Raw genomic sequence first — 20,208 nt, 5'->3', positions numbered from 1 at the left:
CAACCTGTAACATGACGTAACTTAGCACACAGGGAAGTCACAATTCCCCCTGCTTAGGACACTGCCCTCTCAAAGAGCCTTGTGCCAACTGTGTCTGCAATTCATTTCAGTCTAAGATTTGGAAGTTCCAAATCAAAGCTAAGGTTCTGATCACCTGTTTCTTTTATTGGATTTTGATTAATCAATTATTTATATTAACAGATAATTAACAAAAATCTAATTAATAGGTAATTAATCTATATTTTCTAACTGAATATAGACTCTATGAGAATATCAAATCATAGGTACCTACCTGAAGGAAGAAAGTAAAAAAAGAAATAATTCCCAGACCTAAAAAGAGCAATGAGAACATGTTGCATTTCTGCTGCTTCACTTCATCGTCCCCTGGTCCAAAAATCTACAAAAGAACATTTAAAACACCCACTTGGATTACATGATCTTTGTTTACTCCTCCCATAAACAATGGCTTGAGCATCACATTTTAAAAACCAGGTTTTGAATACGTGTTTTTTTTAACTGTGGTAAAATATATGTAACATAAAAATGGCTAAACGGTAGATTTTAAGTATACCAGTCAGTGGCATTAAGTTGTACTGACAGTGTTGTGCCACCTTCACTGCCATCCACCTCCAGAATTCTTTCATCATCCACAACTGAAATTCTGTACTCATTAAACAGTAACTCCCATGACCCTCCCCCCAGCCATTTGGGAGCCACCATTCTACTTCCTGTCTCTATGAATCGGAGGAATACAATACGAGTTCCGTTCTGAGAGCGCGTTTGTAAGTCCAATTTGTTCGTAAGTCCAACAAAAGTTAGCCTAGGTACCCCACTAACACAATCGGGTATATATCAATAGTGCTGTACTGTATTAGGTTTATAATACTTTTCACACAAATAATACGTACATAAAAAACAAACACAAAAAATAAAGAAAACAGGTCTTCCCTGGTGGCGCAGTGGTTGAGAGTCCGCCTGCCGATGCAGGGGACACGGGTTTGTGCCCCGGTCCGGCGTCGACGATCCCACATGACACGGAGCGGCTGGGCCCGTGAGCCATGGCCGCTGAGCCTGCGCGTCTGGAGCCTGTGCTCCGCAACGGGAGAGGCCACAACAGTGAGAGGCCCGCGTACCGCAAAAAATAAAAAAATAAAAAATAATAATAATTAAAAAAAGAAAATAATGTACCTTCAAAAATTTGCAATAACATTGGAAAGTACCTATGTTAATATGCAAAGAAAAGGGCAGGGGGAAATTGTGACAGCATGATATTAACTATGTAAGAGAAATTAATTGATGTAATATTAGAAAGAAGGGTGAACATCAAAAGGTGAAGAATGGGGCTTCCCTGGTGGCGCAGTGGTTGAGAGTCTGCCTGCCAATGCAGGGGACACAGGTTCGTGCCCTGGTCCGGGAAGATCCCACATGCCGCGGAGCTGCTAGGCCTGTGAGCCATGTCCGCTGAGCCTGCGCGTCCGGAGCCTGTGCTCCGCAATGGGAGAGGCCACAATGGTGAGAGGCCCGTGTAGCGCAAAAAAAAAAAAAAAAAGAAAAGAAAAAGAAAACAGTACAATCTTACAGTACAGTACCTTGAAAAGTACAGTAGTACGGTACAACAGCTGGCATACAGGGGCTGGCACACGCGTTCACAACTGGAAAGTTCGCATGTAGCAGACTTACTGTTTGCGGTTATTAACATGGGCTGAAACACTGCCTACGGACTGTGTGTGGCTGCACATTTTCGTGTTTGTGCCTCTTCCTCTGCATTTGCTGTTCCCTCTGCCTGAACTCCTCCCTGACCCCTACCTGCTCACCACCCTCCACTCCACGGGGCCTCTGCCCCGACAGGCCTCTCCTGACCCGCCCGCATGAAACAGCACCTCCAGCTCCAGCCCCTGTACTGCCAGACCCTGCTTTTAAAATGCTTGCTATGCTGTGACACATTACATATTTGCTTTTTGGTTGTGTTCTGTGTCTGTCCCAATAGAAGGTAAACTGTTTGAGGGCAGAACTTAGTTTATTTTGTTTCCTGCTTGATCTCCAAGACCAGCATTTGACACAAAGGAGATGCCCCCAAATATAAATACAATCCACACAGCTCCTGAATTGCAGGGGAGCCAGGGATTGCCTTATTTTGTAATGTAAGACCAGCTGGAGGGTTCTTCCTAAGCTATTTTTTAGCTTGTGGTCTTAAACCAATGTTCAAAGTCACAAGCATAATAAACTCTTAGCAACTATACTCCAATAAAAATTAAGAAATAAAATAAAACAAAACTTTGAACGATAATACATTATATGAAGCTCAAAAAATAAAGAGAAAAAAAGCTGAAGAACAGCAGAATAAAGTCGTAATGTGATGGAGAATAATTCATCTTTAGCAAAAAAGTCTCTCCAGTAACATTAGAGACTGACTAAGGTTATAAAATATAAATGTTGGATTTTATGGAGCCTTAGATATTTCTGATCACTTCTGATAAATATCCCCCGATGAATTTAACAACTGGATAGTGTAGGTTTTCCTTCTTAGCCTCCCCAAGCCTTGTAAGGATTGCTAAACAATGATGTAGCCATTGCTAAACAATGCTCAACATTGCTACAATTGCTAAACAGTGATGTAGCAACTTTTTGAATCCTTACTTCGAGGCAGACACTCTTAAATAGTTACCTAAATCATCTCTTAATCCTCAGCCAGCCTAGGAGGTAGGTTTATTTTGCAGATGAAGAAACTGAGGTACAGCAAGGGAAAGCATTTGCCCAATTTGCACAGCGATTAAGTGGTGAGGCCAGTCTGCCCCCAGAGCCTAGCCTCTTGAACACTTGAGACTTGAACTCTTCCCCTGCCCCACCACCCAGCCATCCAGTGAGACATGCATCTCCTCTCCACAAACGGGATGGGGATCACTGCCTGACACCAGTTCATCCAAATGAAGAGAGTGAATCAGAATGCCTTCTGCAGGGAATTTACAGTTTCTAATTTCATCGATAGCATAACTTGCCTGTTTTTTCTTTTGCCTCACAGCTTTCCTCCAAAGGGAATTAAAACCTCGGGCTTAGTTTAATGTGAGGCTGCTTTACTGCAAAATGGACCAGGTTGGCATGAGAACTGATGTAACGGTGAAGTGATTTCATCACTTCATCCTCAAGCTGTCCCGTGGTGTTTTCAGCCTCACCTCTATAATCTCTGAGAAGATGACCGAGAAAGCCGGCTGAAGCGCCCCGTTGGCAACAGCACACAGAGTTCCCACCACAAAGTAGGGCCATTCTGTTTTATTCAGTTTCAGGATCTTCATAAAAGACACCGGCGGCACAGTTTCATCCTAGAACACATACATGTCAGGACAAAAAGGTGACAACACTACCGTCACTGGAGTTTATGGACATAGAGAAGGCCTGGCATCACCCTCCAGGAGCTTGCAAGCTAGGTGCAGAGAGTGACCAGGCTACAGCGAACTACTAGGGGGTTGGACAGGATGTTATCAAATGTTAACTCTGTCCATTGACTACACAGCATAAGCTGAGTATGAGTCCTTCACCCAAGAAGCAATCTTCATGGTGTGACCAGCCCATCTCTATTCCAGCCTCGGCAGAGTGGGCAGAAGCAGGATCTGGGCACAAAATGCCCTAGAATTCAAGTCCAGTTCCACTCCGGCATGATGTTGGGGTCACATGAGACAAGACCCATGAAGGGATGGGTAAGTGTCCTCACCAACACAAGGCGCCATGATTAACCTGAGGACGTGGGCCTGGTCTCCTCACCCCGGAATCCTGCCCAGCGATGCCTTTTCTGTGACGTGTTCCCAGCTCACAAAACTGAAGTAACTACTCCCCTTTTCTTTCACCACTGTTCCCTCTGCGGACTTCTTCTATTTCATAGCTTAGCTTGTTTTGTGATCCCCCCACCCTGTTTGTTTACATGACTCTGCTTCTTTGTTTGTTTTCCTTTGTTTACATGACTCTACTTGTTTGTTTGTTTGTTTTTAAGGTGAAGACTATGTCTTTATATCCCTAGAAACAGCCCAATGCCTGGCACACATCAGGTTCTCAGCAAATGCTGAACTCAGTGTCTGGTCAAGCATGAAGGATTTAGGTCACATAAAGGAGAGTATTCTGACTACAACTAGATACAAAAGGTGCCTATGGAATCCCATAGCCTTATAGTTGTTTAAATAGGTCATGTTTGTGTCTCTATGAAAAAGAGAACATGGGAGTAGTTTCTATTCAGCCCTCTTCTTTCAAGCCACCCATTTTCTCTGCATTTTAGGGTGTTTTTTTCCTCCCTAGTTAACATCGTGTAGCCCTGGTCTCCAGCCTGTTAAACGAGCTGAGGCTGCTCTTCACACGCCAACAGGTCTTCCAGGCCCTTCTGATCAGACTTTATTTCCCCCGCTCCTTGGGCACACTGTTTATCCCTCTATGATAGCACTTAGGACAGTCTTGTTGGTGTGGCATTTTCTGACTCCCACTCTTCTCTGTGCATTTCTCCAAGAGAAGGGCTCCTCTAAAATACCAGACTCTCAAGATTTAGCAGCGTAACTGTCCAGATAAATGAGGAAATGAGAAGTAAATACTTCCATAGCCAAAAAGGGGGAAACTGTTTATCTTATGGATGATAATGCAGCTCCACAATAATTCAATTGTTATTCTCTTTCCATAAATACACCAAGATTGAGACCTCTGAGACAGCCCTCGTAATCTCTGCAGTCAATAACATTGTGGGCAGAGAAAAACAGATGCAGTGAATTCTTGGTAGGATTAGTGTCTTCAGGCCAACACAAAAGTAAAAATAAACTCAGCTTTTATCAATAAATAACATCAAAAGGTATTCTCAAACCATTTCTTAAAACCATAAAATATCTTTTCTTGGAATGGATTCCCTTTTTATCAATATTATAAAGGCTTCTGTTAACTTGAATTAATAACACCCCAAGTCTTCAGGTGAGAAACGTTAAAGAATGTACACTTTGGCTATTTCTGGTTATTCTCCTTTGTCTTAGTAAGAGAATTCCAATCTTATTCAGAGTAGCAATGCATATAGCAAAAAGATTCAGTTATCTACCCTTCCTTGTAGCTAAGTAGCGCCATGTGATTAAGTTATGGCCAGTGACATATAAATAAAAGTACTGTATCGGACTTATGGAAAATCTTTGCTTCTTCGTGCTCCTTGGAACACAGATGTGATGGCTGGAGCTTCAGGAGCCATTTTCGATCATTGAGAATGGAAGCTACATGCCAGGATAGTGAGGATAAATATGAAAGGAACCTGAATCCATGGTAACCATGGCAGAGTCACCATTCTAGCCCTGGGTTTCTCACCTTTAAGATTTTTTTATGTGAAAGAGAAATAAAACCTCTTATTTTTCTTAAACTGATATTAATCTGAGTTTCCTAGCACAGAAATCAAAAGTAATCCTACCTACTAGAGCATGCAAATATCAGGGCCTCTTACTTTAGACCAGCCTTATTTATCTCTGGACCTCAAAAATAAGTGGAATATCTAGTTTTAATTTTAAGCATCTAAGCACAAAGACTATGTTTTTGGATCTTTTTTCATTGGAAATCCAATTTTAATTGGAATTGATTTCAATTTTTGACAAATACATTTAAAATTTGATATTTCCCTTTTTTAAGAAGAGTATGGCTCATGGCAGGAATCCTCTGTGCCTGCAATATACTTGCAAGACTAAGAATTTCAACAGCAAAACTAAGCAACTAAAGATTTAAGTGAAAAACAACTCACAAGTTCAATGGTTTCCACATCAAAGGCATTCTGATACTTTCGCGAATTCCTCAGGCTTTTATGAAAAGAACTCCTGACTATGGGACGAGCCAAACCCATGGCAGGGTTTTCATCAGTTCGTGCAACTTTAAATTCTTCTGGCTGGATCTGGCTTCCTAATGTCTAAAAGAAGAACAAAACACTGAATTGTGTGTGTGCCTGTGTCCAGACGGATGTAAGTTTAGAACCAAGTTTAGAACCATACAGCCATTTGAATATCACGTGTCAAGACTTTCAGATTCCGTCACAGCTTCTCAAAGTTAGCTGCAAAGTGTCAAGAAGTATATCAACACGTGGAAGTAAAAGAGGTTACAAAGGACAGAAAGGTTAAATTCAATGTGAAACCTGGAATATAAAAATATTCTCTAAAAATTAAAAGGCAAAGTTTTCATTATCCAGCAGGTAACTGGGAATTTCCTCAATACGCCAGGATCCAGAGAACAAGTTAGAGACCACCACAGGGCAGAAGAATAAACAGAAACATTACCCAGGGCTCCTTTTTTTTTTTTTTTTTTTTTTTTTTTTGCGGTACGCAGGCCTCTCACTGTTGTGGCCTCTCCCGTTATGGAGCACAGGCTCTGGACGCGCAGGCTCAGCGGCCATGGCTCACGGGCCCAGCCGTTCTGCGGCATGTGGCATCTTCCCGGACCGGGGCACGAACCCGTGTCCCCTGCATCGGCAGGCGGACTCTCAACCACTGCGCCACCAGGGAAGCCCCCAGGGCTCATTTTTATAAACAAGGAAAAGCTGGTCACTGCCCGAGGGAGGCTGTTAATCTGGCTGAGTACCATCATGTTTCTTCCTCAGAGTCCTGCAGAGATGCATCCACACGTCACCCCAGGGGAACAGTCCTGCAGGTTCAGCCTCATTGCCCACTTTGGGATCAACTCTCTCCTTAAAGGGTCAGGGAGCGGGATAATTTAAGGGCCTTTAGCTCAATGCTAGATGAGGGAATATCAACCCAACCTTCCTGGAGTCTAACTTTGTTCTCTGTTTGCTTCCGCCATGTCTGAGTCCACATCTTAATGCTTTGTCCAGGACCTCAGCTCTTGTGCTATTGTCTTTTTCCCTTCAGGTCCTGTCCCCAAACCCAATTATCTGGCTAGTGCCTTACTGTACCCACAGAGGCTGTCTGTCTTGAGCTCTGGATCTAATCTGATCCTACTTTCCAGCTGTGCTTTCAGCACCTGACAGATTATTGCCCTTGTGCCTTGAACCCCACTGAAGGTACGCTCTGCTTGGTGGACTTCCTTGTTTCCCACTGGAACGGTTTCATACCATCTCCCAGCAAAAGCCAACCTAGTGGGACTTCCCTGGTGGCGCAGTGGTTAAGAATCCACCCACCAATGCAGGGGACACGCGTTCGATCCCTGCTCCGGGAAGATCCCACATGCCGCGGAGTGGCTAAGCCTGTGCGCTACAACTACTGAGACTGCGCTCTAGAGCCTATGACCCACAACTACAGAAGCCCGCGTGCCTAGAGCTCACGCTCTGCAACAAGAGAAGCCACCGCAATGAGAAGCCCGTGTACCGCAACAAAGACCCAACGTAGCCAAAAATAAATAAGTAGATAGATTTATTAAAAAACAACCTAGCTTAGAGACTTAGTCTTGTAACTGGTCCCCACATCCTCACTTCCATCCACTACCACACTGCTATCAGAGTCACTTTCCTGAAGGGCAGTCCTGCTCAAATCACACCCCAGCTCAACAATCTTCCACGGTTCCCCACCACATGCTCGAGCCTGGCTCCCCCAAATTCTAGCACATGGCAAGTCAAACTGAACCGCTTCTCATCAATCCTTTTCTTATCTTCTCCTTTTGTCATCTTGTCCATGCTATCTCAACAGACAGTTCTTCCAATAAGCCCATTCAGATTTTAGACTTCTTCTATGACCAAATGCATAATCCCTCTCTCTATCTCATAATATACTTTTCTGTGCCTCACCTAAAGCCCTCATTTACTGGGAGCTGAGGTCATTGAGCTCCAAAGCCAAGATGGCCACTTTTCACCAGTTGATAAAAAGTATAGATTTGCAACCAATAGCCCTTATTTCCTACACCTGGATATACTTCAGCTGCCTCAAATATTCAACCATAAAAAATAAAACAATAAATGTTGAAAGGAAATATGGGTGAATATCCTAAGAACAACCCCAAATCCTGAAGACATGGAGAGGAAAAATGATAATCTAATCACATACCATTTTAAAGCTTTTTTTATGGCAGCCAACCAAACAACAAAGTGAAGTTGAGAGAACAAAGCAGGAAAAATACTTCCAATACATGCAAGAGAAATGTGTATTTCCTTTTTATGCAAGGTGTTCTTATAAATGAATAAGAATATCATGAACAACTCAACAGGAAACAGCCTAATACAGGAACAGACGCTTTCACAGAGGAAAACAGACAGACAGCCAAGGAACATGTGAAAAGATGCTGAGGACCCATTAAAATGATGGGATCTGGGTGATGTGCATCTGAAACGTGAAGAAAAAGAACAAAATTATGTACATACTAGTTACAGTTAGATCAAAGCAAATGTATATACTTTTACAAATATAAGAATCATGTTTACAGAATAACATATTTTTAGGTTATTTATTTTGCAAAGTTGCTCAAGAAGTTCATTCCCCAGGCAATTAAGAATCTCTATCCTAAAGGGTAAGTTCAGGGCTTCCCTGGTGGCACAGTGGTTGAGAGTCCGCCTGCCGATGCAGGGGACGCGGGTTCGTGCCCCGGTCCGGGAAGAGCCCACGTGCTGCGGAGCGGCTTGGCCCGTGAGCCATGGCCGCTGAGCCTGCGTGTCCGGAGCCTGTGCTCCACAACAGGAGAGGCCACAGCAGTGAGAGGCCCGCGTATCGCAAAAAAAAAAAAAAGTAAGTTCAAAATGTTTGGGGCATTTCCCTTTATTTTCCTCCCCCCTCACCTTTCTCTTTAGAGATTCTTTCAACGACTCTGAATTAAAGCCTCAGATGTATATTTTAGGCAGCTTCCTGAAAACTTCTTATTTCCCAACATGGCATTAGCTACGTGATATTTTAATAAACAAAATAAAGAATACTATATTGAGGAGAAAACAGCAGAAAAACTTCCCAGGAAGCAGATACCTGCATGTTAACAAGCCTGAAGTACACCCCTTCCTTCTTCATTAGTTCTTTGTGGCTTCCTTGCTCCACAATGACTCCATCCTCAAACCCAGCAATGACATCTGCATTTCGGATTGTAGACAATCGGTGTGCTATCACTACGGTGGTCCGGCCTTCCCTGGCCTAAAGGAGAGAAGGACAAACATGTAAGGCAGGAGGGTTACGATGTCCCGCACTGTCAATTAACACACAATTAAGCACTTGGATGGAGGTGTTTGCGGATGATGCAAGAGCAGCTCACCATTCCCGGGTGATTAGGCCACAAAGGCATCACTCACCTGTGAATGGCTAAAAGGAGACTTAAGTTCTGGACCAGACAGGAGGCCAGTCCCTCCAGAATGAGGATGGATAACTCTGGAGGTCTACAGCCCTTCTCAAATGTTTTCATACCTGTGTGAGGAGCCCTCGTTCTGAGTTATAGGATAAGCGAGAGACTTTAGCAGAAGCATGTTCAGAAGCTGTTGCCACATACAGTCTTCTCCAGGGCACTTCTATAGTGCCTGATTTTGACTGTAATTCTAATGGACCACATGCAGGCAGCTTAGGTGAAAACATACCCTGGGATATGGATGGTTCACATCATGGTTCAAAGACCATCTGAATTCCAAACTCTGGAGTGGCGCCATTAACTATGATTTTTAACAAGTGCTTCAGGTGATTTTTATGGATGCTGAAATCTACAAATCACCCCCCTAAGTAGCTCCCTGAACTCACATGTCGTTGGCTTGGTGGGTGTATGAACGGGCATTTACAACCTGGAAAATGCCCATCAAACTCTTCATGTTATGTCATTAACAATGGCTATTGTTTTTTAATACTCATTAGCCCTATCAAGACTAACCACTTCTTAAGACCACTCCTACTCTGAGGCAATAAAGCCACATCCTTAGGATGGTTATTAGACTACAGCCAAAGTCACCTGAGTAGTTAAAAAGACAGAAATGAGAGGCTAATCATCAAAAAATCTACAAACAGTAAATGCTGGAGAGGGTGTGGAGAAAAGGGAACCCTCTTGCACTGTTGGTGGGAATGTAAATGGATACAGCCACTATGGAGAACAGTATGGAGGTTCCTTAAAAAACTAAAAATAGAGCCACCATAGGATCCAGCAATCCCAGTACTGGGCATATACCCTGAGAAAACCATAATTCAAAAAGAGTCATGTACCACAATGTTCATTGCAGCTCTATTTACAATAGCCAAGACATGGAAGCAGCCTAAGTGCCCATCGACAGATGAATGGATAAAGAAGATGTGGCACATATATGCAATGGAATATTACTCAGCCATAAAGAGAAACAAAATTGAGTTATTTGTAGTGAGGTGGATAGACCTAGAGTCTGTCATACAGAGTGAAGTAAGTCAGAAAGAGAAAAACAAACACCATATGCTAACACATATATATGGAACCTAAAAAAAGGAAAAAAAGGTTCTGATGAACCTAGGGGCAGGACAGGAATAAAGACACAGACGTAGAGAATGGACTTGAGGCCACGGGGAGGGGGAAGGGTAAGCTGGGACGAAGTAAGAGAGTAGCATTGACATATATACACTGCCAGATGTAAAATAGATAGCTAGTGGGAAGCAGCTGCATGGCACAGGGAGATCAGCTCCGTGCTTTGCGACCACCTAGAGGGATGGGATAAGGAGGGTGGGAGGGAGACGCAAGAGGGAGGGGATATGGGGATATACGTGTGCATATAGCTGATTCACTTTGTCACACAGCAGAAACTAACACAACACTGTAAAGCAATTATACTCTAATAAAGATGTTAAAAAAAAGAGGCTAGATTTATAATAGCCAAAAAGTGAGAACAAATCCAAATGTTCATCAGTTGATCAAAAGATAAATGCAAGGTGGTATATCCACACAATGGAATAATAATGGGCCAGAAAAAGGAGTGAGATTCTGATGCGTGTTTCAATACGGATGAACCTTGAAAACATTATGCTAAGTGAAAGAAGCCAGTCACAAGAGACCATGCCTCGTGTGATTCTATTTATATAAAATGTCCAGAATGGGCAAATCCACAGAGAGAGAAAGCAGATTATTGGTTGCCAAGAGCAAGGGTGAGGGTGGAATGGAGAGTGACTGCTAATCGGTACAAAGTTTCCTTTCAGGATGATGAAAATATTCTGCAGTGAGACTGTGCTGATGGTTGCAAAATCTCGTGACTGTACTGAAAAAACCAATGAATTGTGCATTTTAAAAGGGTGAACTTTATGGTATCTGAATTATATCTCAACTTTTTTAAAAAGAGCATCCATGAAAATTCTGAAAAAGTTAATGAGTATCTGGGTGATATCTCCACCAGATACTAAAACATAAAAAGCTACAGCAATTAGGGCTTCCCTGGTGGCGCAGTGGTTAAGTATCCGCCTGCCAACGCAGGGCACACGGGTTCGAGCCCTGGTCCAGGAAGATCCCACATGCCGCGGAGCAACTAAGCCCGTGCACCACAACTACTGAGCCTGCGCTCTAGAGCCCATGAGCCACAACTACTGAGCCCGCGCGCCTAGAGCTCGTGCTCCACAACAAGAGAAGCCACCACAATGAGAAGCCCACGTACCGCAATGAAGAGTAGCCCCCCCGCTCACCACAACTGGAAAAAGTCCGCAGGCAGCAACAAAAACCCAATGCAGCCAAAAATAAATAAGTTAAATTAATTAATTAAAACAAAAAAAAAAGCTACAGCAATTAAAATAGTAAAGTCTGGGGGAAGCTATCACGTGAAAAGACAATTTGATCAATAGAACCATATAGAGAGTCCAGAAATAGACATGAAACATTTAAGAATTAGTATGATAGTATGAATAAATATGCTTTGTCTCTCTGTAGACAGAAGGTGGACTATGGAGCCAATTTTGTAGCCACCTGGAAAAAAATAATGTGGTCTTTCTTCTTCACTCCTTACTCTAAAATAACCAGATGAATCAACTGTGTTTAAATAAATATAAAAGAGTTACATCATAAAAAGAGAGAGAGAGACTAGAGCATAACTATTGGACAACATTTAAGACTGTTCTTTGATTTTTAGCATATGGGCCCCAAAGAAACATTCATAAATATTTACTGATTTACTGATATGGAAGCTGCATGGCTTTGTCCATGTATGATAAGGCAGAGAGGAAATACTTTGATCAACCTAATTATATTCATGATACTAACAGTGATGAGTAAACTGCTGACAGTGACTGGGTTATCATTATGATAATAACAGGTTGATGCTATATCAACTTAAAAAAAACAGAGGAATCGGAGTCAGACTTGTGAGTAAATGACTGGTGTGCCGGAGAAACAAAGTGTGCAAAGTTGCTAATTTCAAAATTAGCAACTGTCACCCTTGACCGAGATTCTTTGGCCAGAGTAGAGATCTGACACAAAGGGCTATTTTCAAACACCCCAGTGATGACAAAACATTGGCAAATAAATACCCTAGATTCAAGGACACCAACTATTAAGAAATTTGGACGTTCTACTAATTTTGGATGTGTAGGAATGAAACAGGCCCAAACAAAGGAAGCACTATTCCATGAGCCTTTCTGGAACTTCTGAAAAAAAAGCATAAAATGAAACTTTTGGCAATCATTTCATTAAATCACTACTCTGGTTCTTTTCTTGCCCCTCCAGTATGGAAACACTATGAGTAGGAGAGTGTGTGTAGGTATGAAACTTTGTGATTATTGACTTTCTTTAAAAAATCAAAATATCAAGTCTGCTTTTCTGTTCTTCTTTAAGACCTTATATTGGAAAAACCTATTATTTATTTTGATGAATAGCTGCTATCTATTGAGTCAAAAGCAGAAATGGTCATTAGTAATTTTTTTAATGTAGACATGTATTATCTCAATGAGCTTGGCCATGGTAACCAATTCAGTAAAAATTTATTTAGGCTTTACTACGGGCAAGGCACTGGAGTAGGTGCTATAGAGACACAAACATGAACCATTTATTAATTCTGCCTTTTGGGGGTTTAGTCTTTCTACGACAGAGGAGGCATATAAGTAAATAGCTAACTACAATAACTTGGTGCCATAAGAGGTATTGATAAATGTATAAAGGATCCACAAAAGGAAAATATTATTCTTCCAGGCTAGGTAATAAGGGAGGAAAAACAATAACTATAATAGTAGTATATCCTTATGCTCCTCAGAGGAAAAATAATTAATTATAAAATTCAACTTTTCATTGTTAAAAGAGAGGTGGCATACAAATAGATGGACCAGCCAATTGACTGACTAGTATCACTGGGGGGAGTACAGTAATGAAGGATTTCCCTTTTAAAGACACAGTTTATAGTCTGCAAAATACATCAGTTTAGTTATCTTGCAATGTATGGAGTCAATTGGGTAGATTATAAACTACCTGCAGCAACTACGGTAGATAAAACATGGTCACAAACACTTTGCAGCTACTCCCTTTCAGAGGTGGAGTCTATTTTCCACCTCGTCGAATCTGGGCAGTCCTTGTGACTTGCTTTGACCAAACAATATGAAGGAATTAATGCTTGTGCAATTTCTGCAGCATAGACTTCAAGAGGCCTTATAGCTTGTGTGTTTGCCATCTTTGAAAGCTACCTGGAAAGGAAACTTGTCTGGTCTACTTGAGGATGAGAAGCCTATGTGAGGAGAATAAAGCTGCCTCAGGCCACAGCCATCACCAATTTCTAGGCACATGAAGGAGGCCATCTTGAACATTCCAGCCCAGATGACCCTGAGCTGAGTGTAGCTGCCTGAGGAGACTAGGCAAAACCAATAGAGGAGTCACAGCAGCCAACCCACTAAGTGCTGGATTAAAGCAACTGATGTGGAAATTTGTAGTTAGACTGGGATGCTACTGTAACAAAACCCTAAAACATGTGACATTGGCTTTGGGACTGGGATCTGAGTGGCAGGCAGTGGCTAGAAGGGAGGTGATGATACTGTTAGTGGAGACTGGAAGAAAAGTAAGGAAATTGCTACTGGAGGCTGGAAAGACAGTGACCTGTGTTATGTAACCTTAGAATAACTGGAAAAATTGTTCCCTGTAGTAACTTGGAAGAAAGATATTTTATCTAATGAACTTGTACATCTGGCTGAGGAGATTCCAGAGATCTCTAAACAGAATGTTGAAAGTGCCAGGCTGTATATGATAAGGTATGAGAAGAAAATGATGAGCTAAAGAAGAAGCCATTTGGTTTGCAAGGTGAATTTAGAAGCTACAAAGAAGACGCAGTACTTGCTGGGTTGGAAAATGAATTGTTAATCATCCAATCAAATGAGACCAAAGATCAAATCAGGGTGTAGGTGTAAGATTTTTTTGTTAAAATCTCTGAAAAATTTATGGCAAATTCTAGTAGACACTCTCTGCTACATAAAAGGGCTTCTAAGGCTCTAAAGGGTTTTCTAATGGCAGCTTCATATACAGCCCAAAGTAGAGAGAGGCCTGCCCCCCCCAAAAATTAAAAATGTAACTTTTGGGGCTTAAGCAAACTACAGTCAAATTCTAAGCAAACTCACAAAGTCTTTAAGAGAGTCCATCAGCTTGGACTAAAAGAGACTGAGAAAATTAAAAATGTAAAGAGGGCTCTGGGTCTCAAATTTCTATGGGCACCAAGTATGCTGAGAAAGTTACTCAGCTGCAGACATGGGCCCTTTCTTATGGGAAAAGAAAGAGCTCTCAGAGGGAGAATCTGAGAGCCCAGAGGTTGGAGCCCCAAACCAAGCAGAAAAAGTGCACTAGGGAACCCATTCTACTAAGGGTAGAATTGAGCCTTAATCAAGGAACGTTTCCTTTCCTTGGAGCAGTGGAGTAATTGGCAACATGCATCTGACTGCATTTCAAAATTGCTATGGAGCAGTAACTGCTATGTGCTTCCTGTTTTCCTTTTTGAATAGGAGTGTCTGTTACAATTAGCCTGTCCCTGCCTCACCATTACATGGTGGGTATATGTGTGGAAGATAACGTCTCTTTAGTTCCTAGTCCTCTGGATCAAGATGAGCATAACATGAAGAATCTCATCCATATCTGGACCACATACACGTCTTCAGGTACTGACTTTGAGCCTGATCTCATAACTGTATGAAAATTTTGAGGGTCTTGGGAAGAGGTGGATTTATTTTGCACTTGGGAGAAATGTAAATAATTGTGGCAGAGAGTGTGCTGTGGAAGATTAAATATGGTCATAGATCCTTTACAGCTCACCCATCAAGAAACAGAATCTATTTGCTCACTCCTTCAATCTGGGCTAGCCTTGTGACTTTCTGTGACCAATAGAATGTGGTGAAAGTGACATTGTGTGAGTTCTGGAGTCTAAGCCTCTAGACGTCTTATAGCTTCCGCCTCTAGATACACTGGCCTGAGACTTCTGTGTAAAGAAGCTGGGTTAGCCTATTGTATGAGTGAATACAAGCATGAGTATGAGATGCCCAACCAACAGCCAGCACGTGAGTGAGGCCATCTTGGACCGTTTTAGCTAAGTCAACCCTCCAGGTAAATACAGCCATATATGTGCTCAGGTAAAAATAGCAGAAGATCCACCCAGCCAATCTGCAGAAGTATTGCTTTAAGCCTGAATTTGGGTTTGTTATGCAGCAATAGGTAACTGATTCAGCAATCAATAAAAGGAATAATAATCATGGTAATGGTAATGACCATAATAATTGCATTGTTTCTCATGGGCAAGGTATGTGCTGAGAACTTTACATGCAGTATCTCATTTAATCTATTCAATCATCCTATGACATTATTTCTCCCCCTTCCCCCCACCCCAATTACTTCTGCAGTATCTCAGGCTTAGAGGACTCCCACCTCAGCCTGCCTGGCACCACAACCTGTGCCCTTAAGCACCACCCCAAGCTGCTAATGGCTTTTCTTGGAGATTTAAAAGCACTGTGAGTGATTTGTCAGCTATTTTTAAAGTCAATATGTAAAAGGTTATCAACTGAGGAGTGGGCCATAATCCTACAGAACACAAATTGCTAAAACTGAATGAAGTAACCTGTCCAAATATGAATTAAAACTTGCAAGGCTATAATTTTTGCTGACAGAATTCATATCATGAAAAACAACATCTCCAGTAATTCTGTTCATTTAGCACAGCAAGGGCTAACATATTGAATGTCTGTATCCTACAAAGTATTGGGACATGGGTCCTAGGGCTGAATAGGACTTTTTTTTTCCACATAAATATCTCTCTTATCCCACCTAACTTTATGCTAAAAAGTCTATATTGACACATGAATGACCATTTATGTGTTTTGAGCTAAAATTAATTGTTTAATTTATGCATGTATTTATTTTTATGATTTCTTCATTTAAGTCACTTCTAATTAACTAAGCAAATACAATTCTCCTATGTATTATATTTTGTTTCCTTAATATTGAGACTTAATATACATGAAAGCAATGTAATTGAATATATAAATTTGTGAGGAATAATTATCATCTTTCATTAATTATTAAATTACATTATATAAAATAAGCCAAAATATTAATCTGATAAACCAGGAAGCATGAATTAACTACAGTTTATAGCACACAAAGCAACTGTGTTTACTTAGGATTCAGGTATAAATTTTCCTGAGAAAATAAGGTTCATACAGTTCATGTCTAAAATATCAAGACGATAGATACTATGTATAACTGAGTCACTTTGCTGTATACCTGAAACTAACACAACATTGTAAATCAACTATATTTCAATACAAATCAAAAAATAAAACAAAATAAAATAGGTCAATTCAAAAAAATAAAATTTCAAGAGGCAGGTTGGATAGACTAAGTAACTTGCACATTAATTACTAAACTTTCTCAACTCAATATATTTATGATGTTTATGTGTTTGAAAGCCATTTACATGACGTCATCTGACTCTGGTTTTAATACTGTGTTGTTATTACAGATGACTTCAGCACCTGACCTTGAAAGTGTCCCAAGATAAGGTTCTTCCTTTGAAGCTTTAGTTTAGTAAAGAAAACAGTGAGAAATTTAGAAACTCTGAGCCATGCCCATGAGCTCAGCAGCCTTAAAAAGTGTTGCTTATTGTGGTTGAGAATCTGCCTGCCAGTGCAGGGGACACAGGTTCGAGCCCTGGTCTGGGAAGATTCCCACATGCCGCGGAGCAACTGAGCCCGTGAGCCACAACTACTGAGCCTGCGCGTCTGGAGCCTGTGCTCCGCAACAAGAGAGGCCGCGATAGTGAGAGGCCCGCGCACCGCGATGAAGAGTGGCCCCCGCTCACCGCAACTAGAGAAAGCCCTTGCACAGACACGAAGACCCAACACAGCCAAAAATAAGTAAATAAAAAAAAAATAAGTGTTGCTTATTTATATGCTTAGAAAAACATGCAAGTTGAACTTTATTTCCAGAAAAGCATCCATTCATTTTCATGAATAGGTAAAGACGATGTACTGCCTACAAAATAAGGCAAATATTTGAACTGCTTTTCAGCTGGACCACTGCGTAAGTAACCAGATTTTTCTTTGTACATTTTACCACAACTACTTTTGATCAAAGCCCTAGCCTATGTGCAAGAAAAAAAACAAAGCTAAGCAGCTCACTGCACAGGTCTGGATTAGGGCTCACTGCACCTTGGTCAAAGCAAGCCAGTTAATGGGCTGCCCACCTCTCTCTGCAATGCGCCTTGACAGAAAGGAGAAACCAAGAAAGCCCCACGGGAGAGCTTCACTTGCTCTTATGTTTATGTTTTTCAACCTAGACTTGCAAAGCATTGGCAAGAATTTTCAATAAAGTTTCAACTGGCTGGCCTTCAGGTGTTTAGAGTCCACTGACCTTATCCAAAGCTGCCTGTACCTCAGCTTCGCTCTCAGTGTCCAGTGCTGAGGTGGCCTCATCCAGCAGCAGGATCTTGGGGTTGCGAACCAGAGCTCGAGCGATGGCGATTCTCTGCTTCTGTCCACCACTCAGCTGGGCCCCTCTCTCTCCAACCAGAGTGTCAAATTTCTACAAGAGAAAGCATGGTGGAGCTCTTGAAGTATTTCAACTAGAAAAAGCTATGGAGCCTAGAAATTCATGAAGACATCAGGGAGCTTCATTTTGACCATCGTAATGAGTCACAAATTATAATAAAATAAATAATATCGAATTCTGACAAACTACTAACATACTCTGTATAAAATTTTGTATGTTTCATGTACCAAGCTATACGCTCCAACTGGATAATTCAAGGGACTTACCTAGCAAAGTTGGACAACCTTGTACCTCAAACATTATTAGCTTAACCTCTGAAGAAAGAACTCACATGAGTTGAAATTCTCATTTCGAGGGCAACTACATTAACAGAGGCTTTACCTGTGGTAGTTTCATGATAAACTCATAGGCGTTGGCTTCCTTGACAGCTTTCTTTATTTCATCCATTGTTACATTTCCACGGCCATAACGAATATTTTCAGCAATGGTGGCAGAAAACAGCACCGGCTCCTGACTCACCACTCCAATTATTTCCCTCAGATACCTTACGTTAAACATCCTAATATCCTGCCCATCGATGGTAATCTGAAAAAACAAAATCCTTCCATTGAATATTTTAAACCTTCTGATGTATAAAGCATCAAGACTCTAATTTGTTACCAAAAAAGCCTTAGCTAATATTTAACTTATTTCAGTGGTTAGAAATGAGAATTGGAAATAAAGCAATGTGGAAGACTAAAAATAAAAAGTGTATTCTCTCTTTTGATATTTATTATCTTACATATACAGTTTTTTTATGGATGGATTATTCTCCATAAGTGATTATATATTCGGTTATACATTTTTGGCATAACTATTATTTTTGCTTACCATTACTAAATCTGAATAAAAATGTCCCTTTACCTACCTAGTCTACATATCATTTTGATGGCATTATGATGTTTTACTGTATGTAATATACCATAATTTACTTCAGCATTTCCCACCTGCTGAATATCTGGCTTCCTTCAAGGAACACTGAAGGACAATCATTGTAAAGGCACAGAAATACCAGGCCGAAGCATATGATTTATTTTTTCTTCTCCGATAACAACTGCTTAACTTATACAATGACTGGCATATGTTGGGCATTTATTATTTGCTGAATAAAGGTTGAATAAACAACCCTCTAAAAAGATTTTTAATAATTTACAATGTCAGCAGGAATATATAAATATATATCTGCTTCATTGTAATTTATTAGCTTTTATCATTTTAATGTCTTTTCTAATTAATAAGTGTGGTGGTAGCTTATATTTATTTTAATTCACATACAATTATAAGTGAGGTTGAACATTTCTTTAAACTTTTTACAAATCTACATTTATTCTCGAAAGATTTGCATGTTCATATCCTATGATAGATTCATATTAATTTCTAAAATAGTGATAATAGTTTTCCCACATATATCATAAATTATTTGTTCCAATTTATTGCTTTCTTTTATTATAATTTTACTGATTTTTACGGGGAGAGATTTAAGGAAAAACTGAATCAGTCAACTGTACCACTGGGCATTTTTTCTATTATTTCAGCAGTAATAAAATTGCCAAATCACAATGTGAACAGTGAATATCTCTGAGTTGTAGAATTTCTGAAGACTTTTTCCCCTGCTGACGTGTATTTTCTTTAAAAAATGTATTACTCCAATAATAATTTAAAAAATAAGATGTTTTCAAATGCTTATCCTCAATGGTTAGTATTTACTATGTTCTTTTTAAAAAATGAATAAAACTGTTTACACTTGAACCAACCTAGAGTTTGCTTTAGGAAATGAGGATGGACCTATGTTCCTCCTTGGTGTATCAGATTTTTCAAAGAAGGTTTGTTAATTTTATTAAAGTAAATAAATAAATAATTTGTGTATCCTAGAAAACTTTGTATTCATTCCTGCAATCTCTGTTGTATCTCAATGCCTTTTTAGGTTTTTTTTGTTTTTCTTTGTAACTTGTAAACTTCTGTTTTCATTATTGTTGAATTATAATACATTTCATTGTCAGGTAAACTCAACGTCCAAAAGTTGGTGCAGTTGAGGAAATTTGAATATATACTGTGGGCTCGTATTGTATTAACATTAAATTTACTGATTTTTTTTTTTTTTTTTTTTTTTTTTTTGCGGTATGCGGGCCTCTCACTGTTGTGGCCTTTCCCGTTGTGGAGGACAGGTTCCAGACGCACAGGCTCAGCGGCCATGGCTTACAGGGCTAGCCGCTCCGCGGCATGTGGGATCTTCCCAGACCGGGGCACGAACCCATGTTCCCTCGTGTCCCCTGCATCGACAGGCGGACTCTCAACCACTGCGCCACCAGGGAAGCCCAAATTTACTGATTTTGA

At 40.7% G+C, this 20,208-nt stretch overlaps 1 protein-coding gene across 1 annotated transcript in view; it reads right to left on the bottom strand.

The window, feature by feature from the left end:
• The window catches only part of ABCB4 (ATP binding cassette subfamily B member 4), a 74,199-nt gene that overhangs the window by 27,206 nt on the left and 26,785 nt on the right, over nucleotides 1-20,208 (bottom strand). Inside the window, exons 12-17 of the mRNA XM_082662566.1 lie at nucleotides 18,217-18,420; nucleotides 17,698-17,868; nucleotides 8,886-9,047; nucleotides 5,738-5,899; nucleotides 3,171-3,317; nucleotides 293-397 (exon numbers count right to left, since the gene is read on the bottom strand). Of these exons, the coding sequence (XP_082518692.1) occupies nucleotides 293-397; nucleotides 3,171-3,317; nucleotides 5,738-5,899; nucleotides 8,886-9,047; nucleotides 17,698-17,868; nucleotides 18,217-18,420 (951 nt within the window). The remainder of the gene's footprint in view (nucleotides 1-292; nucleotides 398-3,170; nucleotides 3,318-5,737; nucleotides 5,900-8,885; nucleotides 9,048-17,697; nucleotides 17,869-18,216; nucleotides 18,421-20,208) is intronic.

This window comes from Grampus griseus, assembly GCF_964374135.1.
Source record: "Grampus griseus genome assembly, chromosome: 9".
NCBI classification, from domain to species: Eukaryota; Metazoa; Chordata; class Mammalia; order Artiodactyla; family Delphinidae; genus Grampus; species Grampus griseus.
The sequence above is the reverse complement of the archived record's forward strand: the minus strand, read 5'-3'. Positions and strand labels throughout refer to the sequence as shown.